Source organism: Vombatus ursinus, unplaced genomic scaffold (genome assembly GCF_900497805.2).
Source record: "Vombatus ursinus unplaced genomic scaffold, bare-nosed wombat genome assembly UNPS02005236.1, whole genome shotgun sequence".
NCBI classification, from domain to species: Eukaryota; Metazoa; Chordata; class Mammalia; order Diprotodontia; family Vombatidae; genus Vombatus; species Vombatus ursinus.
The window spans coordinates 8,471,175-8,496,525 of record NW_020945014.1 but is presented as its reverse complement, the minus strand read 5'-3'; the positions used below and the strand labels follow the sequence as shown (position 1 = coordinate 8,496,525).

At 38.3% G+C, this 25,351-nt stretch overlaps 1 protein-coding gene across 1 annotated transcript in view; it reads right to left on the bottom strand.

The window, feature by feature from the left end:
* FAM135B (family with sequence similarity 135 member B) overlaps positions 1-25,351 on the bottom strand; it is a 312,399-nt gene that overhangs the window by 81,825 nt on the left and 205,223 nt on the right. Inside the window, exon 6 of the mRNA XM_027845146.1 lies at positions 21,864-21,990. Within this exon, the coding sequence (XP_027700947.1) occupies positions 21,864-21,990 (127 nt within the window). The remainder of the gene's footprint in view (positions 1-21,863; positions 21,991-25,351) is intronic.

The following is a 25,351-nucleotide window of genomic DNA, read 5'->3' as shown; positions in this document are numbered from 1 at the left end:
ACTGGGTGGACCAGATGGCTACTAAGATCCCTTACAGTCAAAATTCTGTGATTTTTTTTGATCGAGTATATGAACAACTGAAAAAATGAAGCAGGCTCTTATCAGGTGTGGCAAATATCAGACAAAGTGCACTAGGACTATATGGGTACTGTTGACAAAGAGGCTGATAAAAAGTAATTTTTGTTCAGTTCTGACTCATCATGATCCCATTTGGGGTTTTCTTGGCAAAAATACGGAAATGGACTGTCATTTCCTTCTCATTTTATAGATGAGAAAACTGAGGCAAACAGGGTTAAGTGACTTGCCCAGGGTCACACAAGTGCCTGAGGCCAGATTTGAACCCCATCTTCCTGACTGCAGGCCAGGAGCTCTATTCATTTTGCCACCTAACAGTCCTGATTAAAAAATAAAGCAATGTTTAAAAAAAAAGTGAATTTGTATTGATGTTTTGTTAAAATAATTGAAGGAAGACCTCCAGGGTATTAGAAGGCAAGTCTATTTCTTTTATATTTCAGAAAGGAAACCAAGGCCTAGAAAATTTATGTGACTTGCCCAAGTGGTCACCCCAGTAATTCACACAAGAGACTGAATTCAAACTCCAAATACAGAGATTAAAAAAAAACTTATAGTATCTACCTCAAAGTTCTTCTGCCGGGCTTATATAAGGCAATAGACAGGGTGTTCCAAAAGTCTTAGTGCAATCCTAGACCTTGAATACCTAAACTGCACTAACATTTGAGATATCCTGTATATGAAGGTGTTTCTTAGAATATGAAGTTATTTTCCTGATTCCTCCAGTTTTCAGTTTCCCATTTCCCAAATACTTTGTGTTTGTTTATTTAATTATCTATGTACATGGTCCTTCTACCCACCCATTTCCTAGTGGAATGTAAGCTTCTGGAAAGCCAAGGTTCTTTTGTTACTGTCTTTGTATCACTAGTGCCTAATAAAATTTAGGCATGTAATAAATGCTTGTTGAATTGGTGGGGGATAAAAAAAAATGGTGGCATTATGGAGGTGACATACTATGAGGGAAAATATATTGTCCTATGGGTTCAACCTAGGTAAATAATTGAACCTAAAATTAGCTTGTTATCTATTTTCTTTGGGGCAATACAAAAGTTGTTTCACACCAAAGTAAAATTATATAAAATGAGAGATTGGATTAGATTCTCCCTAAATCTCCATCTTTTCTGTTACCCTATGAAATTTTCATAAATCATATCATGCTTTCATGATCATCTTTAATCAGTACTAATATCAAAATTGGAACTAAGTTTTTGTATTTCCAATGAAGTAGCCTTTTAAATCTCCAGTTCGAATTAGAAAATCAGATTGGTTCAATCCTAATATATTTGAGCTAGAAGGAATCTTTGAATGTAAAATGTTAGAAAATAGTAGATTGTGTGCTAAATCTGAAAGGGACTTTATAGAATCCTAGGGAATTGAATAGACCTCAACTTTTAGCTAAAAGAGAAGGATCATAGTGATATCTCAAAGGGAAAAGAAGAAATCGCTATATTTTTGCTTTCTTCTGGGGGGAATCCATTAGGAACAAATGCTGCCCATCTCTTTTCATCTATCACCTCAAAAAATGAGGGGGGAATGATAGAAAGAAGAGATCTTTTCTAATTTCTTATCCAGAAAATAAGGTTTGAGGGACACTATGTTTCTTTACAGATTTGCAATTAACTGAAAAGAGAAGATTTCTGATTTCTTAATATAAAACACTACCCCAGAGTCAAGGGAAAGACATTCCTACTGGTAAATACTGCCAAGGCTTTAAACTTCTGATGAATAGATTTCCCAAAATTACCCTACTATTTCTAAAATGCAGATTCAGGCATTTGTGAATAAAGTTAGGGTGAATTAGCTCTCCTGCTGTGCTTCAAAAAAAGAAATGTACTGTACAGGATGTAGATGACAGCTATACAATGGATGGGTATGGGCTCAAGGATTTTTCTGTCCAAATCAGTTCTAAATTCAGATTTAAAAGAAATTATGATGGGGGTGAGAGAGGGTTATTTGTGCAAGGTTAACTGCAGGGGAACTCTAGGGGAGACTCACAGAGTTAGGAAAAAAAAACACTTGGAGATTTTATAATTTCTCTGTGTCTCTGTCTCTGTTTGTCTCTCTGTCTCTGTCTTTCTGTCTGTCTATTTCTCCGTTTCTGTCCTGTCTGTCTCTGTCTCTTTGTTTCTGTCTGTATGTCCCTGTCTCTGTCTCGCCTCTTTCTCTGTCTCTCTGTCTCTCTCTCTCTCTGTCTGTCTCTCTCCTCTATACCATGCTAACTCAAAAGTTAATCCTATTCATCTATTTCTTCCACAATGATTGTCCCTCATTTTATTGCTCAGTTAAGGACACCCTATGGGAAACCACATGGTGACACCAATCAGGTGGGATAACATGTTTTACAGTTAGTAAAGTGTGGGCTCATAAGCAGCTCATACTCAAATGAAAAAAAAAATCTTTGCCAAATAAAACAATTTGGGAACTGGTTCTTCCCCACAAATGATCACCTAATATTCTGTGTTTCGAGATTCTCTCAGTCTGATGAGCACTTGAAGGTGACAATGATCAACTCTTTTCTGAGCAATGAATAACCAATAGACAACCCATGTGCTTCATTGGCATCAATGAAATGTTCATCTAAAGGAAACCTCCTGTCATATTGGCAGGACCATCTGTGAAGGATTTATGGAAGGACATGAATATGGTTTTTACATATAAGAAGACATGCCATCTGTCCTACTGAAGGAAACACTCAGATCAGTGAGATTGCAGAACCATCTAAGTTTTATCATTGATTCATCTACTGCTACATAAGAGATATAACACAGGCTCATTGCTGAAGAAATATACTATCTGATGCTACCATAAGAAAAGTTGTGAATTTGCTGTCACTAGTGGTCTTCAAGTAGGTACTAAATGGCCACTTGTCAGTAATGCTTTTTTGGGACCAGATGAATTTTGAAGTCTTTTCCAGTTCCAAGACTATCATCCTGTAAATAGTAATGACAGTAACAAATGGGGTTCAATGGTAAGGCCATGGAACTATGTATAAGCAGTCATAATAGTGATAACTGTGGTTAGGTGGTGAGAACATCAGGATGTCTGGATTTTAGAGCAATCCAAAGTAGAAAAGACTGCCTCAGGAGATAATGAGGTCATCATCCCTTGTGCTGTTTAAACAAAGGTAGCTCTATGGTACAGAAGACAGATAAGAGTGGTGGACTAGGAGTCAGAAAGAACTCAATTCAAATCCTGCCTCAGACACTATGTGACCCTGAGCAAATCATTTAACCCAGGGCTGGGGAACCTGCAGCCTCTAAGTCCTCAAGTGTGGCCCTTTGACTGAATCCAAACTTCACGGAACAAATCCTTTTTTTTTAAAGGGCCCTACCTGAGGACCTAGAGGGCCACATGTGGCCTGGAGGCCACAGGTCCCCCCACCCTTGAACTTCTGGGAACTTCAATTTCTTCATCTATAAAATGGGGATAATAATAGCATCTATTCCTAAGGGTTGTTGTGAGGATTGAATGAAATAATACATGTAAAGCACTTTGCAAACCTTAACAGGGTTTTATAAATGCTAACTAGTATAGTTTTGATAATGCTCCACATAGGAAGGTTTAGAGAGAAATAATGATTCTGAGAGGATGCTATTTTAAATCACCTCTCAAGTGTACCTTTTGTCATGAAGATTCTATCATTTCATAGTTACAGCTTTATTCCTGAGTAGCTGAATGACCCTGGTTAAGTCACTTCATCTTACTGAGATTGGGTGCCCTCATTTGTAAAATAATTGTGTGAACTTGGTCTAATTGTTTCAATGCTTTCTGCTTCAGTTCCTTCATGTTTACAAGGAGGAGGCTAAATGACCTCAGAATTACCTTTCTATTCTAAGTTTTATGACTTTACATTCTATTCTGTAGAAGGAAATCAGTAACTTCATTATGTTTCTAATCAAGTATTCAATCAACAAACATTTATTAAATACCCATTATGCGACCTTTTGCCTCAAGAAGGGGTCAACTGCCAAGAGAAATAATATATAGTCTTGTATACCTGAAACTCAGAAGAGACAAAAAGTCCTAATTTGCTTGGAACATGTCCATGAACAATTGAAAACTTCAAATCTCTTACTATGAAGTGCCATGCACCTCCTAGCTGGTGGCAAATTGATGCCACCTTTGGCACTCCTCAATAACTAATTGAGGTAAAAAAAATCAAGATATTTATTAGTGCCTTTCTCTCATGGAAGATCCTAATGACTTTCAAAGATCTGAGACTCTTGAGAATGGGTACCGTTGGAGAAACACTAGACCATCACTGTGGCAGATACATGAAAGAGGTATGCAAATAGAATAAATTTAAGTCTAGGAGACCCATGAGGAGGCTATTGCAATATTTAAAAAAAAGATGAAAAGGAAATCAGTTAGTTTTGATTACTTTGATTTATTTTTACTTTTATTATAGGATTAAGCTCCCTTCTTTAAGAAAAGCTAGCCCCAACAGCTAAGCTAACATAGATATTTTCTTAAGTCTAGGTTACCTATAGATTTAGTGAATAGATTGATAAGATTTTGTCCAACTGAATTATATTCAAGACAAATTTCCTATTTCTTTTACTCCTTTTTTCTATTATAAAAATAAGTTCTGCAAATCACTCCTTTGTCCCTAATTCCTGATGAATTAGCTGACCTGAACTAATGGTCACACGTAAGCATTTGATGATGTAAGACTAGGCCTCAAAGGAGATCTGTACCTGGAGGTACAGATCCATAGTCACATGCATAGAGATGTCACCAAGAGAGTCAAAAGAGGGAAGAAAAGAGAGACTAGGATGGGGAATTGCAGTATAACCATAATTAGAGGTTGAAATGTAGATGTAAACAAAGTCATATCTTTATGTATGTGAAATTTCTTGGAGTTCCTCTTGTGAAATATTTTAAGTCTAAAGTTTAAGATGGCAGGGTACAGCTTGGCTCCAAAAGGGATTTAAGAGGCAATTCCTAAGCAATCTTATTTAGAGATAAAGGGGTCAAAGATGCATAAAATGCATAATTTAAATGTTACATAATTCAATAATCTCATCTTGCTATTGAAGAAACTGAGGTCTGGGGAACCCTGCTTAGAACAAACACAGTCGGGGCTAACACTTCTTAACTCAAGTCCAGTTCATCATCAGGTATACCCTACCTTCACATGCAATAGGACAACTGCCTGGGTTTGAGTCTTGGTGCTGAATACTACTCATTATGTGGCCTAATGGAAGTCATATAACCTCTTTGAGCCTCAGTTTCTTCAACTGGAAAATGGAATAAGCACTAAATAGTTCCTAACGTTTTTTTTTTTCAAGATCTTTGATCCTATGAGAGAGTGAGACTACAGGAATCATTATTCAGGTATTTTGATTATATGGCCTCTGGGGTGCTTTCTATGCAGATGTAAAGCCTAGGATCTGAAACCATCCCTGACCTCATTTCTTTATCTCCCTCATCAAATCATGCCTGTCCTGTGCCTTATTTCCTCTGGGCTCTGCTCTCTGCTTATGCTAATCTGATCAATTAATTCAAGTTAAGGAGCTTCTGGCTGACAATGGTTTACTATGTTGATTTGGCTGGTTTTATGAAAAGATTGAGTACAAAGAGGATTTCAGCTCCTCCAGCAGGTCTAGTTGGGATGCTTCAATGATGTGGATTTCAGAGGCTGGAACAGCAGGCCTGACCACGGGTCATCCTGGGGCGTGCAACAATGCAGGGAATCTTGGCACCAGGACCTCTGGCAAAAGGTGGAAAACTATTCCTCAGGCAGCTCAGGCTTAGCTTATTCTTTGGATGAAAAGCTATTTCAAAGGATCTGCCAGAGAATCAGAGAGCAAGCTCTAATTTAGAATTTAGGATGCATATTAGCCATATCAACTAGAATTGTTTTAAATACCTGGTAGGCAATGACTTATTGTATCCCGTTCTGTACTAGAATAGGCCTATATAATCGTAAACTAACATTATTAATAGTATTACACTATATATATGTATACATATATACATACATACATACATATATACATATATAATATATATGAGTGTGTGTGTGTGTGTGTGTGTATATATATATATATATTGAGAGAGAGAGAGAAAGAGAGAGAGAGAATGTTACACTAGTAGGTTGTATGGTCATAAGATATAGGTAGAAACTAGGTGCCATAGTTTTTAAAGTGATGGCCTTAGAGCCAGGAATAAAGAGTAAAATGAGATAAAATGATACCTCAGTTGTTTACTAGCTTTGTGATCCTGGGCAAGTCACTTAACCACTCTCAGCTTCTGTTAAAATGGAAATGATAATAGCATCTACCTTTCAGAGTTGTTATGAGGATTAAAAGAGATACCAAATGTAAAGTATTTTACAAACATGAAAGCACTATATTATTGTTGGTGTTATTGGGTTAGAGTAAATCAAGCAAGCAAGCAACATTTACAAAGCATCTTCTCCATTCCAAGCATTGTTTGGGGCACAAAGCAAAAAAAAAAAAAGACAAAAGCAAAAATGGCTCTTTTCCTTAAGGAGATTAATGTCTAACCAGGACAACCTCACATGGAAAGTGATTCTTAAGCTGAAGTGTGAAGAAAACTAGGAATTGTGAAAGAAAAGCAGTGAGTAGGTAATGAATGGAAGGATCCCTAAAGATCATCTCATCCAACTAATTTATCTTGCAGAAGAGGAAATTAAGGTCAAGAGAAAGGAAGTGATTTTCCCAAGGCCACTCATATTAAAAAAGGTAATTCTAAGATGAAAGGGAATGATGGATGTAAAAAAAAATATGTATGGTAATATACCTTATTGCTATAATAAGATACTCTCTCCTCAGGAATGCATTAGTACCCTGGAGGACAGGATGTTGCTTAAGTGCCAAGGCAGGTGTTGGGGGCGAAAGATGAAAAAGAGATATTAAATTTAGAAACCTCCCCACTGTTTAGTATTTGGTACTTCTTTGTCTTTGGAATTCTAGCCAAACAGGTGCACATTAGCATCTCCTAATAGTTATAAATGGGAGGAGAGGACATGAGAAGAGGATGGGCAGAGAGGGGAATTTGGAAAAGGGCTAAACATATCTTTTGAATTAAAATAAATTTTAAACAGTAATAGATTAAGACACCCTGGTATTCAAAGGTTCCAAGACTTTGAAATCTCTAATAGCCTCTCTAATCTCAGTGTTGTCCTCCAATGAATTTGGAGAACTACCTTGTTGTTAGAAAATCACTAGAGGGGCTGATTTCAAGTCAGTACCAAGTCCTTTCTCCATTTCCCTTCAAATTATTATTTACATAAGTGTAAAGTAGCCACCCTTTCTGATTGTCACAATTTTGTTGATGAAAGTGAATAGGTAAAGGCAATTGTGTGAGAAACAACGAAACAGCAAACTATCAGGGAAAAGAGTCTAAGAGGGAAGAAAACTAATGTGTCCTGTTTCTCAGCATGTAGTTTACATATGTTTGACATGTATTTGAAGACTGACTACTGGAAAACTCTCATGTCTAGAACTGTTTGTTGACTATGGAACGCCATTTATTGTCTAGTTTTGGCTTTGCTGGCAGAAATGTAGATCTTGGTTTCTCATGGTAAGAAAGAGGGGAAATCATTTCATAAGAGACTGCTTTGGAATAGTGTTGATCAAGACTAGATATCCAAGTGTGTCTAAAAAAAGTGCTAAAATATGGGTCCAAGAAACCATCTCAGTGAGGCCAAAGAATTAACACAGAGCCTCCACTTTCATCTGTTGCCTAAAGGAACTGATCAGAAGAAAAGTTTTTCTGGTTGGAAGAGTCGATTGGATGAAAATGATGCTGCTTAGTGTTGCTGATTAGAGAAAATAACTTTGTATCTGAGAAGCATTGACTATGTGTATGTGTGTGTGTGTGTGTGTGTGTGTGTGTGTGTGTGTGAAAGGTTCTATGTTTGCATTTTTAGTTTTTTTCCTGAACTTCCTTGTACTATCTGAAAAGTGGAAATCATTTAGAGACTAAACAAGGAACAGTCCTGAAAGAGCTGGACAGATCCCAGGATGAAGGAAATTGCTTTTGCTAAAAGAGCATAGCACTTTATCAGAGACCAGCCAAGGGAGCAGACCTGGAAGAACTCTGCAGTTTCCTAATTCTTAGGGTTTTTGTTTTGTTGAAAGTGCTTAATACTGTTTCAGAAGCCATGATGAGTGGTGGTCTAGGTGTAGTAGCCAGCAAGGAAGTGGTCTCACTTATCTAACTGCTGTCACTTGGTTATCTGAAGGAATGGGCTATCCTATTTTATGTTGCACAAATATCCATGAAATTCAGAGATCTAGTTGTTCCCAGGTATCCAGTGACTACAGGTATCCAGGATGTGCGGCATTGTTCCCTCATCACGTCTGCAATTACTTTTCCGCAGTGACACCTGTGAAAGTGTGCCTTCCTTTATTTTTTAATAGAAAGTGCCTAAAAAAAATTAGAACTGAAAGTTGTCTTAGAGATCCTGTAGTTAACCCTCCCCCCATTTTACATATGAATAAACTGAGGACTAGAGGGAGGAGTGACTTGTTCAAGTCAGTAGTAAGTGGTAGAATTGGGATTATATCCCTAGTCTCTCCACTGAGTGCTAGTTTTCTTTCCATCACTCTCCTTATATTACTATCTATGTCTTTTCTTCTCAACAAAGCTGTAGCTCCCACTTTCCTCTTTTTTTTCCTGGATCTTGACTTAATGCTTCTCTGTATCTCTGGAGGCAGCTAAGTGGCTCAATGGATAAAGCCCTGGGCCTGGAATCAGGAAGACCTGACTTCAAATCTGGCATCAGACACTCACTAGCTGTGTGACCCTGGGCAACTCACTTAACCTTTATTTACCTTAATCCACTGGAGAAGTAAATGGCAAACCACTCACTTATGGAGTCACAGAGTCAGACACAACTAAACAATTTCATCATCTCCAGGACAGAGCACAACAATGATGAAATGATAATCATAGCATACATTTCTATAGCCTTATGCAGTTTATAAAGCACATTCCTCACAATAACCTTGTTGGATAAGGAGTGCAATTATTATTGTACCCATTTTACCAATGAAGAACCTGGCACCAAGATATGGGGGTAAATGTTTAACAACTGGCCTCTCTGAAAATGCATATAGACTTCAAGTTTAATCTCTATTGTTAATATTTTTTCCATTACTTTTTGAAGTCTAGGCAATCAAAAAATAATAAATCAATCCCTGATTTATAGCATTTGTCAATTCCTGAGTTATAAATACACACAACTGAAAGTTTAACAATTGCCTGCCATAAACCAGTACAAACTGGCCCCCAAACACCCCTGTGGGACACTCAAACATACCAAGGGTCTTATTCACAGTCACATGTCTAATTAGGTAGAAGGATCAAGACTCAATACGAGGTCTCCTCACTTCAAATCCAGTGTGATTTCATCATGATGATGATGATGATGATGATGATGATGATGATGGTGATGGTGATGATGATGATGACGACAATGGAAGAAAAGGCTGAAGAGAAAAACTGAAAACTTTTTGACTTAATTTCATAGTACTCTATGTATTCACTGATTTTCATCAATTTAACAAAAGGTTATCCAATCAAGTTGTCATCTTGGAATTCCTTAATAAGTTAACCCGTCACTATTTCAAGTTTCTTTCCAGAAGCATTCATATTTTATTTAGGAAGCATGTGTCTCTACTTATGTTTTCCTTGGATATAACTAATTTAAAAGAAAAAAAAGAAAGGCAATGATAGGAAAAGAAGATGAGTACTTTCAGTGAAATTGTGTAAAAGGAATATCCTTTGTCAGACCATGAGACCTGATTTGAGGGCTGAAAAATTGGTCCATTATAAGAAATTCTCTGACTCCCCAATTCTCTCCGATTCCCACCCTCATCTCCTCAACATATACACATACATACGCACAGAGAGACAAACACATACATACTTATAGACACAGAGAAACACACATACATACACATACATGCACATACATACAGATACATACACACACACACACACACATACACACACATGCATGCACAAACCACTTGGGTCTTCTTTGACCCAAGGACTACAAAATCATGAATTCAAGGACAATTTTTGACTTTGCATTGCCACAGCTCATATCTCAAGTTGGCCTGTGTTCCTTCTTTCAAGGGGTTGTATCCACATTGGTGGTTCTGCACTGGTCTCTCTCCCCATGGCAATTGAGGTCCCAAGATCTCTGTTCATCTTGGGGTGGAATCCTGGATCTCACAGTGCTTTTTTCCCAGAGTCTCTCTTTATACTTCAACTAAATTAGTCTTCTAAAGTTGGTTAAAGTAAAGTTGGTTATCATGCTATCTTTGTTGGCTATATTTTGTGAAGTTTGTTCCAGACAACACAAATTGTTAGTTAAAATCTCTGGCTTTGGAAAAAATCCCTGGTCACCTCCAAGCTGGGATGAAGCATTGGGGAAAAAAATGGTGTATTAATTATTTGGGTGATAATAAGTCCTCTTATTACCACAACAGTATCAACTTAGATTTATATATGGCTTTGAAGTTACATAGCAACTTTGTATATATTATCATATTAGGTCATGTTAAATACAGCGATGTTTGAATGTGAGCCCTTTATGGATGTGCGTTATTATAATGTCTGTAATTGTCTGAGCAAAGTCACTGCTTGTGAATGAAATATACTCTCTGCTGAAGCCAGTCTACCAGTTGCCAGATCTAGGGGTAATGAGCTATCTCTACACATTCAGAAGACACTATTCACCTGTTGGCACTAGGACACACGCTTGGAATTTTTGTTTTACTAGATAGCTAGTAAAAATACAAGCAATAATAGCTACCTTTTCAAATGAGATTATACTTGTAGAGTACCTAGTACAGTGGCTGACTGGTACATATAGGCACTATTATCAGTGTTAGCTGCTATTAATATCATTATCATTATATAATGCTTTAGGATTTGGAAAACACTTTATAAACTCTGTTTTGCTTTTTTTCCCTTATGACAACCTAGGGAGGTGGGTGCCATTATTACCTTCATTTTACAAATGAGGAAATTGAGGCAGACATTGGTGAAGTGACTTGTCCAGGGTCAAGCAGCTATTCTACTGATTCCAGGTCTAGCACTCCACTTTGCCACCCAGCTGGCTTTTTCTTCTTCAAAAACAAAGATGGTTTTGTGGCATAATAGAAAGAACATTAGACTAAGAAATCAGGAGACCTGGGTTCTAATCCCAGCTGCCATCAACTACCTATGCAGTCCTTTAAATGTCCTTTTCCCTCTCATGGTCTCAATCCTCTTCTTTTAAAATTAGTTCTTTTAAGTATCAACTAAAATCTTGCCTCCTATAGAAAAGCCTTCCCTTCTCCCTCTGTTAATAATGTAATAATAAATAATAGTTTTCTTGATGTTTATTTTTTTGGGGGGGGTTGGTCTATGCTTTCTTTCACAACATGAGTAATATGGACATGTTTTGCATGATTACACATGTATAACCTATATCGAATTGTTTGCCTTCTCAATGAGGAAGGTTCAAGAGAGAGAATTTAGAACTCAGAGTTTTTAAAATCAATGTTAAAATTGTTTTTATATGTAATTGGGTAAAAATAAATACTAAATACATTTAAAAAAGAATAAATAATGTTCACAATAGTTATAGCCAATTCCTTCATATTCTTTCCTAAGTGATAATCCTGTATATAGCTTGCTTTATATATTTGTTTGCATGTTGCCTCCCTCATTAGATTATAAACTCCTTGAGAACACCTGTCTTTGACCTCCTTTGGCAATCCCCATTATCCAGGGGTACATTTTCTTTTTTTGCACACAGGGCAATTGCCTTCATAATGAAGCTTCTATTTCTACCCAGAGTTTCTCCAATAATACTTGCTTCCATATTGATCTTCGAACAAGACAATCCATCTCCCAACTATAGGCATTGTCACTGCCTGTACCTCAAGTCTATGTATAAAACCCAAGCCTAGTATGCTCTCCCTTCTCATCTTGGCTTCTGGACTTCCCTGGCTTCTTTCAAGTGTCTGCTCAAATTCCACCTTCTTTGAGGCCTTTTCCAGGCCTTCCCTCTGAGATGCAATTCATCCTGCATGTATGTTATATGTACATAATGGTTTGCATGCTGTCTTCTCTACTAGAATGTCGCTCTTTCAGAACGAAAACTCTTTTTCCTTTCTTTATATTGCCAGTATTTAACACGGTGCCTGGCACATAATATGCTCTTCATAAACACTTGTTGACTTGACCTCTCTTCTCTTTCCGTATACCTTCCATTTTTGTTCCTAGTTACGTCTGGTAGGGGTAGGAGAGCAGAGACAGAAGGAGAGAGGAGCCTGCTGATCACAAAGTTACGATTGGTGCTTCCAGGTGACAATTAAGAGTGGGTGGATTCCTATTCACGGAGTCATTAAATAAAGAATTGGATATAAAATGTTAGAAAATGAGTAATAATACTAGTAATACATGCTAATATAGTGCTTTGCAGGTTACAAAATGAGAATGTTATCTATGGAAGGGATAGTCCCTCAAATTACAGGTGAGGAAATCGAGCCTCTGAGATAGAAAGGGATCTGGAGGTCATATGATCTCTAGGCCATGAACATATATGCTGTTTAATTAAATTAATAGAACAGACTAGAAAATCTGGTAAAGACTGCATCCCTATCCCTCACTGATCAACACACACACACACACACACACACACACACACACACACACACACAATTTTTCATAAAATGGAACAGGTAAGAACAAGGTATGGTGGTTCAATGAAATCCATTTCCAGCAGTTATTTGAACCAATCATATCATGAACCAACCATTTTAGTACTGTGAAGGAACTTGAATGTCCTCTGATCTAACAGATATGGAAACTATAATCCAGAGACAGGAAATGCCAGCCTGGAGGTAAAGGAAAGAGAGTTGAGGCCACAGGTGTGGGGGACCTTCAGCCTTACCGCAGGTTCCCCACCCCTGGTTTAAGGGAAACCTACAGCCTGATGAGGGTCTGGTTAAATGAGAAATGAGAAATTCTTGTCATTTCAATCCACCCCACCCCACAGTTTTTCATGTAAATCAGCTCATTTGAGCATGAAATTCCAGTTTCAGCAAATGTCTTTGTGAGGAAAGGGCTTTTTTTTTTTTGAAAGGAACACCTGTTCCCTAATCTTCCCAGCTGACACCACAATCTGGGCATATTCTGATTTTATTTGCTAATGCATTAGGCTTCTCAGGGATTTGGGCTTGAAGCTCCAGGGCTCCTGGATTTTGTTCTAAGCTTGGCTCCCCTTCAGCTGTTGGATGGTGTGTAAGGCACAGGCATAGCAGCTCTAAGTGTGGATCACTGGTTGTTCCCTAAATGGAAATAACACAGAAATAGAATTAAATCCTAGAAATAACCAGGCATGCTAAGCTTAAATACCCATAAACAGTCCCTTCTCTGACTCCCATAATGAAGATGAGGCTGGGGCCACTAGCTTTCCATGAGAGAAGTAAGCATCACTAAACTAAGAGAGTTCCAAATAAACCTTGTGGATGCAGAATCATTATTGCTTTGCTTCACCTCAATTCAGTCATTGACTATTGTCTAACCTCAGTTATTTTATCTATGGAAATGGACGGAGTCAAGAGTCGATTAAATAAGGATTAAAGTTTCTTCCATTACCTCTATGATTTTATGAATATGTAATATCTCCAAATGTGATTTATAAAACCAAAACCTTTTAAAGCTTCATTTATACAGAAGGAAAGAAACTGAGGCTGAGAAATGTGAGCAATCTGTCGAAGATAAAGACATGTGACTTCAGCCAGTTAAATAAAATTAATCATAGCAGTCTGCATTTACATAGGGCTTTAAAAATTGCTCAAGTTAAAAAAGAAAATATACAATGGAGGTAATGGAAAGATCATTAGAGTTGAAAGCAGAAGACCAGGTGTTCCATTTTTCTCCAGGGCTTCCTCACCTGGCTTCCAGTTTCAGCTCTGTGGCTTTCAGACTTCTTGGCAGTAATTAAGTCACTAAAACTGTCTAAGCCTCAATTTCTTCATCTGAAAAATGAGAATAACAATCTTTTGCTTGATCTATTTCACCTTTCTTTTTTTTTCTGTTTGATTCATATAATGAGACTGTGTATAGGTATTATGATATTATGATACTCATTTTAAAGATGGCCTTTGGCAAGTCCAAAGATTTTAAATCAGAGGTGGGGAACCTGCAGCCTTGAGACCACATGTGGCCCTCTAGGTCCTTAAGTGTAGCTCTTTGATTGAATCCAAACTTCACAAAACAAATCCCCTTAATAAAAGGATTCGTTCAGTAAAACTTGGACTCAGTCAAAAGGTGGCACCCAAGGACCCAGTAGGCCACATGTGGCCTCAAGGCTGCAGGTTGCCCACCCCTGCTTTGAATAATGGCCCGTTAAAGTTAAGAGGGGTCTTATAGGTCATTGAGGCCTTGAGACCTAGAGACATTAATAGGCATTTTAATACCTGGGGCAAGTCAGTTGAACAGGGTTGAGGGAGGGATGACACTAAGAGGCCAATGTGCTTTGTTGAGTGTAATTATACCAGGAGAGAGGGCATCCCAGCACAAGTATTTCTCAGGCTTAGCAGGAAGACAAGGTAGGGGAGACCTGGTGCTGGGGGATGGTAGGACCTGAAAAAAGGTTGGGAACCTCAGAGGTAGACCTTATTTTGTGGAGATGGTATAGACCTAAAATTTGTGAGTTCAGTGGGCTAAAGGATTACTCAAGAGATAAAGTCCTCTCCATCTTCTTCATTCCTCTTCAACCAGATTCAGATTCTTAGACCTCACCTTTACTTCCTTCCATTTCCAACAATGTTGCCACATACATATCATGACACCCCACCCTTTCACCCCTCCAAAGTTCTAGTTTCCCTTTGTGTGTTTTTTCCCCCATTACAATATAAAATTGTTGAGGACAGGAACTGTCTTATTTGTATTGTATCAAAAGCACTTGGTCTGGAACCTGACACATAATAGGCATTTAACAAATACTTTATCATTCATCCAATCAATCCATTCATTCATTCTCTCACTGTATTCCATCTTCCTGGGAAAAGCCCTTGTTGGCCCACCTTAGTTTCAGCTCTTTTTAAATCACTGATATACCCTAAAGGAGGAGAAGAGGCTTAGAGAAAATATTTCAGAGATACATAACGCCTTGCACTTGACCATACTTTTACATCAGTCTCTCCTTTCCTGCAGATGCACTAGCTCCTGGGTAATGGCAGTACCAACTCAGACATTACAACTCCTCTGATCACTATTCACTAAAGGCAGACATCCAGCAGAGCATGGAGAGGCACCTGAGAGGGATGTGCCTGCTGGATCTGCCCCATTCAGCCAAAATCACAATCCCACCAGGTGTGCCTTCCCTTAGATCTATGCCAACAGTCAGACTCTATTATTACCCCTCAGTAAGTCAAGGCAGGTGATCTATGCATCATGAAGTTAGCAGTTATTTTCAATAGGTCAGCCAACTAGCATTTATTAAATGTTCAGAATATGTCAGGCACTGTGCTAAGCAGTAAGGATGCAAAAAAAGGTGGGGGGAATAATCAATTGCCCCTCAAAAAACTTATAGTCTAGCATGGGAGAAAATATGCAAAAAAAATCTATGTATATATATATATATACACATACTGTATACAAATATACAGTAACTGTAACTATATATGTGTGTGTATACACACACACACACACACACACACACATACACAGAACAAATTGGAGATAATCTCTGATAGAAAACATTAAGATTAAGGATGACTAGGAAAAACGTCTTGAAGAAGGTAGGACTTTAGCTGACACTGAAAAGATGCCAGGGAAACTAGGAGGTGGAGATGAGGAGGGGGAGTGCTTGAGGCATGGGAGACAGTCAATGAAAATGCTCTGGATAAGGAGATGGATAATATTATTCAAGGAATAGCATGGAGGCCTGTGTCACTGAATTGCAAAGAACATGGGACAAGAGGAATAAGGTGTAAGAAGACTGGCATGGTAGAAAAGGGTAAGTTTATGAAGGACTTTGAAAGCTTTTTTTTTTAAATTTTATATTTGATTCTGGGGTAATAGGGTGGCACTGAAGTTTATTGAATTGGGGTGTGTGTGTGTGTGTGTGTGTGTGTGTGTATGCGTGTGTGACATGATCAGATTTGTGTTCTAGTAAGATCAATTTGACAGTCAAGGGAAGGATGGATTAGAGTGAGGAGAGATTTGTGGTATGGAGACCAACCAGTAGGCTATTGCAACATTCCAGGCATGAGGTAATGAGGGCCTACATCTAGGTGGTGGCAGTATAGGAGTAGAGAAGGAGATACATATGAAAGATGTTGCAAAGGCAAAATCAATATGCCTTAACAACAGCTTAGTTAGGAGGTTGAGAGAGAGGAAGAGCTGAGGATGACACCTAAATTTGAGACTGGGTGCCTGGGAGGATGATGGTACCCTCAACAGTAACAGGAAAGTTAAAAAGAGTAGAAGGTTTTAGGGAAATGATAATGAGTTCAGATCTGGACATGGTGAGTTTAAGATGTCTAGGGTGCATCCAGTTGGAAGTAGAAAGACCTTATTAGGACTCCATTAGGCCAACTAGAGGCAGCAGATAAAAAGCAGAAAGAGTCCAGACTTCTGGACTAGAACTCCTAAATTGCCCTTATACTGTGCAAAAACTGATTGTATTTGAAGGAAGTAGAGCAAGAAATAAAGCTAAGACCTCTATACGGCAAAGCAGTGTAGCTCTAAGCTGTCTGATTACCTGGGTTGCTTTCCACTGTGTATCTGTTTGTCTTCCCCTGTATTATGTGTATCTCAAGAAAATCTTTGGACTTCATTGCAAGCTGCTTGAGATCTTAGAAAAAGAAAATACCAAAAGACTAGATATGTTGCTATCTCTGCCACAGGTTCCATGGCACATATTATACTTAACAACAACTTTTGGAACTTTTCTTTTTGTCTGTCTGCCATATTCCATACGACCCTGGTTGTTGTTGTTCAGTTCTCTTCAGTCATGTTCAGTTTTCTTCATGACCTCATTTGGGGTTTTCTGGACAAAGATAATGGAGTGGTTTGCCATTTCCTTCTCCAGCTCATTTTACAGATGAAGAAATTAAGGCAAACAGGGTTAAGTGACTTGCCTAGAATCACACAGCTAGTAAGTAACTGAGGCCAGATTTGAACTCAGGAAGTTGGGTCTTCCTGACTCCAGGCCCAGTACTCTATCCACTGTGCCACCTAGTTGCCCTATTAACTGTACACTTCCATGTTGAATCAATGGAAAATCATAACCAGTATCTCAAGAAAACACCAGTGTCCCTTTCTTCAAGCTCCAAAATTTAACTTCTTGAAATGTAGACGTGGGCAGAAGTATCAATGAAATTGATGCACAACCCCTCATCTTGCTCCCTGAATCTTCAGAAAGCTCCCTTGGATGAGTCTCTGGAAAACTCTTTAGTTAACAGTGTATTTAACAATCCCTATGCTTTCTCCCACTCTCACTTCTTCATGTTGTCTTCTTCCACCGCACTGTGGTTCTTAACTGGTTTCTCTTGAGATTAGTGGCAACAATTTGTGAGATAATAGGGTAGGATTTGGAGTCATTGCCCATTAAAAAGAGAATGATTTAATGACTTATGTGGGATGAAAATATAGGATCTTGATCTTATTAGCACAATTAGATTTCACTTAGACACTTGTCCCAATTATATTAATTTGAATATTTTAAAATATATAACTTTGTATGTATAGTTACTCAGTCCATAGCTCAGGAGAGAGCCTTTAGGCATTCTTAAGGTCACGCAAATTTCTCATCTAGTAGCTGACCCTCTGGTGAGGGATTTTTCCACAATCAGCTAGGCTAGTCATTTATTTACAACATGCAACATGACCCTGTACCTGTATTCTAAGCCAGAGATTTTTAATCTGTAGTCCACAGACACCCTAGGTTGCAGATAAATTTCAGGGAACCTATAACCTTGGATGGGAAAAATACATATTTATCTTCACCAACCTCTAACTGAAATTTGACATTTAATTCAATTGTGAATTAAAACAAAACAAAACATTATTCAGAGAAGGGCCTCATAAGCTTAACCAGACTACCAAAGAGTGCATGACTCGGAAAAGGTTAAGTTTTCTTCCTAAGTTTTTCTTAGGGGTATGTCCTAAGTTTTCTCAGCTTGGTAACACCTGCAAAAGTTTGTATTTCATTGATACTGAAGCCATGGTCACCTCCACACTAGAGTGAATCATTGAAATAAGTCCTTAGTACATGACCTAATAACAACTGTTTGCATTTATATTGCACTCAGTAGTTTGTTTATTTTTTGTTATTAATAACCATAACACATACTTAAATCTGTCAGGGATCCCTGATTTCTTCAATTTGGACACTCCTCCACCAATTCCTCCCTATGAAAGACAATGTAGTTTGTAGAAAGAGCACTGATTCTGGAGTCAAACAACGTGGATTAAAATCTAATTTTTGCCACTTATTACCTATGTGACATTCATAAAACCATACAGCTTCCCTGGGTCTCAGCTTCCTCTTCTGTAAAAGAAATGGTTGGACTCAGGGATTGCCTCTGAGGTTCCTTCCACTAACATTAGATCTTTGATCTTATGATCTTGGGTACCTCTATAAATTAATAGACAGTCCCTAAGAGTTTCTACATTCAGATAACCCATCACCCTCTGTCCAGCCTAGTGATGAGCTTCTCTAAACCTAGCTAGGCTGGTTCTAGAGACAGAGCATGGTGTTGTTAGATTCCTGGACTGAGACTCAGGAAGACATGAATTCAAATCCTGACATAACACCTACTAGCTGTCTGGCCCTGGGCAAGTCACTTCAACACTCTTAACCACAGTTTCCTCAGCTGCAAGATGAAGTGCTTGGATTCAGTGGCCTCTAAGGCCCCTTCTGCTCTAAATCTGTGATTCTATAACATCTGATTAATAAGCACAGTCTGTTATTGAGACCATACTAACACCTTGCTAGATTAGTACAACCTGCTAGAACTTGGCTCCACTGACGTTTGAGAAACCAGCACATCTCCATGCCATAATATGGAACCAAAGGAAGAATTCAATTATACTACTACTAGGTCACATTTAGATAGTACTTTTTGGACGTACAAATTGCTATCCTGACATACAAACTGTTATCTTTTTAAGCAACCCTATGGATTGGGTCACACAATGATTATCTTTATTTTAGAGATGAGGAAATGAAGGATAAAAAAGATTCTTGCCCAAGGTCATAGAGCTAGTAGGGGTCAGCATCAGGACTAGAAAACCTTTTTTTTTCCAACTCCTGACCCTTTCTCTACTGTGCCCTACTGCCCAATTTCTAATGGAAACTTCTCTTTCCTTGTGAGGTCCAAAATGATCCCTTCTCAATGAGGCCCTTTAAGTGTGCTGTGGTTGCATGTTCCCTGTGTTTTTCCCATTAACGCTAATGGTGGAGCTAAGAGTTTGTACCAAGAGACACTCAGACCCCCTACAGCTTTGGAAATGAAGTCTCTGCATGCTGGAAAATGAAGCCAGGGAGGGATGATTCAATGGTTAAGCAGCACATTACAAGACGTTCCCTGCAGATTGAGCAGGACTTCATTGTGTTCACGAGGGAAGGCAGAACATTTCCACCTTTGGGGGAGAGGGAGGAGTGGGACACACCTTGGACCATAAAAGCCTTTCACATTACTACTTAAAAAATAAGCTAGTTACTAATGCATCCTTTATAAGGCTCAGAGGATGGACAAAGGTAAGGTGTGAAACGCAGAATTCTATATTAATGGTGGATCTGCTTCTGCAATCTCTCTCATCCCCTTATTCTTCCCTTTCCTCCCTATTGCTATTGCACAATCTTATTTCAGGACCTAATATCTTTTTACCCTAGACAAGGAGGTAACATAGTACAGTGGGAGGAACATTGGCTCTGAATTCAGAGGTCATTAGGTATGAATCCCACCTCTGGCAGTACCTATGTGATTTTGAGTACATCATTTAATGTCTCAAGACCCTGTTTCTGAATCTATAAGATGGTGGTGAGGGGAAGGAGATTCTACTACATGGGATGTGAGGTCCCTTCGAACTCTAGATCTGTGATTTTATGACCCTAATATTTGTTTACTAGTTTGTAATATCCATATTACAGGTTTCCATCCATCAAATCTCTTTTCAATATATCATCCATAACAAGCCAGATTAATCTTCCCAATGAACAGAATTTATCAGGTCATATTCTTGCTCAAAAACTGTCAATGATTCCTTATAACTAAGGGCACTTGCCAATCAGCTTCCACCGTAATTTTCAACTTTCTTTCTCTCTCTGTCTCTCTGTCTCTCTTTCTCTCTCTCTCTCTCTCTCTCTCTCTCTCTCTCTCTCTCTCTCTCTCTCTTTCTTTCTTTCTCCCTTTCTTCCTTCCCTCCTTCCTTTCTTTTTGGAAGCAATCAGGGTTAAGTGACTTGTTCAGGGTCACATAGCTAGTAAGTTATGAGACTAGATATGAACTCAGGTCCTCCTGACTACAGGGCCAATACTCTGTCTACTATGTCACCTAGCTTCCCCCAGCTTTATTTCTGAATGTTAGCTTGAGACATTCAACTCCCTGGTTAATGTGTAACAGTCACCATTACCCATGCCCTATTGAGAAACTTTCTGACTCTAAGTCTTCGCTTTAACAATTTACTATAGTTGGAATATCTTCCCCACTCATCTCTGCCTGGGGAAATCATAGGAACATAGAATTCATATCTAGAGAGGGCTTTAGAGTTTATATAGTCCAAACTCTTCATTTTGCTGATAGGGAAATTGAGGTCCAGAAAGTGCTTTGCCCAAAGTCACATTGGCACAATAAGTAAGAAAGCTAAGATTTGAACCCTAGTTATTTGATTCTTGTTCTACAAGTACTTCTATCATATCATGGTCCCTACCATCCTTCATGAAGCCTTCCCTGATTTCCCAATTTGGTAATTACTTTTCTTAGGAACTAATATATTTCTTAGGCACTAATAATATTCCACTTTATATCTCAGCTATTGACATACTGGTGTTGACAAAGGATGGGATCTATAATTTCAATAATATAGGAAACTTCCATATGAAGAAATTCCCTCTATATACACAGGTCTATGGTTGTTCTGTAACTTATAGTCTAAGAGAGAGAAATTAATTGACTTGTCCAATGTCACCTTGCAGTATGTGTCAGAAGAAGGACTTTATCACTTCCTGGCATCATAGGTATTATTTCAAAATGCCTCTCCAACCATGTTATCTCTCATAAATATCCTGCAAGCTCCATGAGTGTAAGCTTATCTAACTTTCTATCTCTTACAACACATTGCATATGATAGGTTCTTAATGGATATTGACTTAATGAATAACGTGATGTGGGCTTGAAATTGCTTCTTAGAGGGTATACAGAAGGCAGTGTAGTATAGTGGGAAAAATATGGTTTGAGATCCGGAAAAAACTAGATGTGCTTCACATATACTGATTACATTTGAATGATCTTGGGGAAGTTACTTCTCCTTCTCTGGATATCATTGCTTTCATCTATGAAAAAGAGGGAGACTTGGTGAGGAGGAATAGTGTTGGACTAGATGACACTCTAAGATAATAGTAGCCATAACCTGACAAAGCCTCCTTTTACAGGATTCATTTCAGAAGAAACTATGATTCTATAGGGGCAGTCCTTAGAACAGAAATCAGAGAATAAATGATTTTGGGGAAGGAGGAAATCATTCACGGTCAAACACAACTTGACATAGTCAAGTTTCACATGCACCTTGGACTTTACCTCTGAGAAGGAAGGCTTGCAGTAACCAGCTCCAAAGACAAGGCTTTCTAAGGACATACTGGACTGTTCCGAACCTGACTCTGGGCTGCCTTTACCCAGCCATGATCCTTTCCCTGGGCGTGTAAAGCTAAAATGAAAAACGTTAAAAAGAAAAATGCATTATAAACCAACATTCTACAAAAAATAACAACAAACTGTAAAGTTTACTAATCACTTGGCACAAGTATGTCCATAAGACAGCATGGAGTTGAAAGGATACTAACTCTAGGGTCAAAGGACTCAAGTTCTAAGTCAGCCTCATGCTTGCTACCTAAGGGACCGTAATAAGCAAGTCATGATTTGATCTCCCTAGGCCTCAGTTTCCTCATCTGTCAGATAAGAGTATTAGACTAAATGGAATTTGAGATCTCTTTCAACTCTAGAGCTATAATCCTATGATACTAAATACTGAAAAGATCATTCACCCAGTTTTAAATAATGGAACATGAAGGCTCACAGATGAAGTGACCTTCCCAGTGTCATACAGGGAGGAAGTATCTGATACTTCCATATAAGATATCTACAGAGTAGAGGGAAGTCAATCTGAGACGGGAAGGCATTTGCAACTAGAGGGTGTAGGGGAGAGACTCAGAGAAAGTTCAGTTGAATCCTGAAAGAAACCAGAAGAAACTAGGGGCTGGAGACTGTATAAACATTGTTATTCTCATTTAACAGATGAGGGAGCTGAGACTCATGAAGTCTAAGCTGGAATTCAAACCCAGTTCTTGTGACTCCAAGTCTAGGACTCTTTCAACTATACTTAATTCCTTAATAACATAATAAACATTCAATACATACCAGTCTTGTCTGAAGCTGGCTAATTAACTAATTAAATAAGCAGATTAGGCAAGTAGACATATAGATAGATAGATAGACAGACACATGAATAAAAAAGTGAATGAACAGATAAATTAAAATAATTTCTGTATGGCATGGGTTTAAGCTAAATGTTCCTACTTATTAGTCTGGAGTAAGAGGAGAGCTTTAAAGCGTTCTGGGGAGAACTGGGAGCCAAGTGTTCTTATTCCTAGTCCTTATTCCACCACGCCTTGCTGTGTCAGCCCGGGCAAAGTTCTTAATCTCCTTACTCATTATTTGTCATACAAGGGTGATAATACCTACACTACCTTATAGAGTTGTTGAAATCATCAAATGAAATGATAATATGAGCATGCTCTGAAAGCTATACGTTGGTGGACAAAGGGGAGATGTTATTATCAAATGATCATAACAGGTGTGAATTTTGTGATGCTTGGTGCCCAATGACGTGCTTTAATTTCCAACTCTCTGCTGAAGCCAGGTATTGAATGAACACTGCGAAGGTCATTTCATTTCACGACTCATTAAGATTTTTAAAAATATTGATTTTATTCTAGATTCCACTTTGCTTGGAAGACTCGTAAAATGTACTAAGAAAAAAATATTTCAATCTTTTAATACAATAATGCAGTGGAAAGAGTCCTGAAGTTTTGGGTGGGATAGGAAGATCAGAAGTTGTGGGTTCTAGTTTAGGCTCTGCCATAGCTCACCAACTAGCTGTATAATCATATGAAGGGCAGGTAAGTGGTGCAGTGGATAGAGTACCAGGCTTGGAGTCGGGAAAATTCATCTTCCTGAGTTAAAATCTAGCCTCAGACTAGCTGTGTGATCCTGGGCACGTCTCTTAACCCTGTTTGCCTCAGTTTCCTCATCTATAAAATGATCTGGAGAAGGAAATGGCAAAACACTCCAGTATGTTTGCCCAGAAAATACCAAATGTGGTCACAGAGTCAGACAAGACTGAAATGACTGAATGACAACAACAAAATCATATGAGAGTCATTCAGCCTCCCTGGGCCTCATTTTCTTCATCCAAATCAATAATTTGATTAACATGGTCTCTAGCATTGTTTCCCACATAAACATTATGTTCTCACATTCCATAACATTAATTCTCTTTCAGCTGCATAAGTATATATTCTAAGAGTTTATGTTCTAAGGTCTCTCATAGATCTAACATTCTATGTTCTCAGGTCCTTTCCAACTTGAACATTCCATGTTTTATACATGAACGTTTTCTGTTCCAACAAACATCCCAGTTTTCATTCTCTGATTTAGAAATAATGGGCTACCATGGATTTGATAAGTAATGATATTAAAATGTCCATTCATATAGCTTCCCAATTCATATAGCTTCAGAACACTGTGAGGTAAGTAGGACAGGTATTATTTTGCCCATTTTGCTTATGAGAAGATTGATGTTTAGTAGATGAGAGGATTTGCCTACTGCGTTGCAGCTGTGATGCACACTTGAAGAGCAGAGCTTTTTCCACTACTTTATAGAGAATATTTGTTCCCATTTCCTCATTGATAGAATGATGATGATAACTAATATTTATTTAAGATTTTAAGTTTTGCAAACTGTTTTACATAAATTGCTTTGTTTAATCAGTTTGGCTAAATTTCACAACTGCCTCACACTGATCATGTTTAATTGATGCCATTCTCAACTATGTGTGAGGATAGTACGTTTCCTATAGATACTCTTCAAGCCCTTTCTGTAACAAAAATATGTGCATTACTCAGAAAGGCCACATTTACTAACAGAAATCTTCCCTATGGAATCCAGACAACAGGAAAAAATTCTATCTGACTTCATTCACAAGAGGAAGGAAGAAGAGAAATGTTGGGGGGGGGAGAGAAATGGGGGAGAGAGAGAGAGAGAAGGAAGAGGAGGAAGAGGAGGAGGAGGAGGAGGAGGAGGGAGAGATGAGATGAAAGAGGAGAAAAAGGAAGGGGAGGGGAGGAGAGAGAAAGGGGAAAGAGAAGAGAATATGGGAGAAGGATAAAGGAGAGGAAAGGGGAGGAGAGCATCAGGGGGAGGGAAGGAGGAAAGAAAAGAAAGAGCTGTGATGGTAAAGCCTCTGGAAAGGTTGAAAGAGGTAAACTTAAAAACCCCTCATGACAATGGAAGGTTAAACCTCCAACCAATAGTTTCCAAATTTCAAAATTTTCATTAGAATATTATCAGAGTTCTCTCCCATTTTGTATTTGAATGCCACTTTTGTTTACCTAACTTTAGTGTTTTTTAGAGCCCTGGAATATGCTGCTGGGAAATGGAAAAGGATAAATTTGGCAAATGGCACAGAGACTTTTTCCCCCTCTGGAAAATGGCCAAAAGGATAGTAACATTTTGAGAAAAAAATAAAACAGGTATCATAACTACTCTATTATATATGATGGAATCATTAGGAAGAGGTTTTAGAACAAATAATATCCTGAAAGAGGCTTCTAAATACAGAATGTGAGACCATGGAATGCTTTGGAATATACACAGTCGGTTAGTCAGTCAATAAGCATTTATTAAGGACTTAATATCTGCCAGGCACGATCCTAAGGGCTAGGCATACAAAAAAGGGAAGGGTGGCAAGAAGTCCTTGCCTTCAAGCAGTTCTCATTCTAATGGGGGG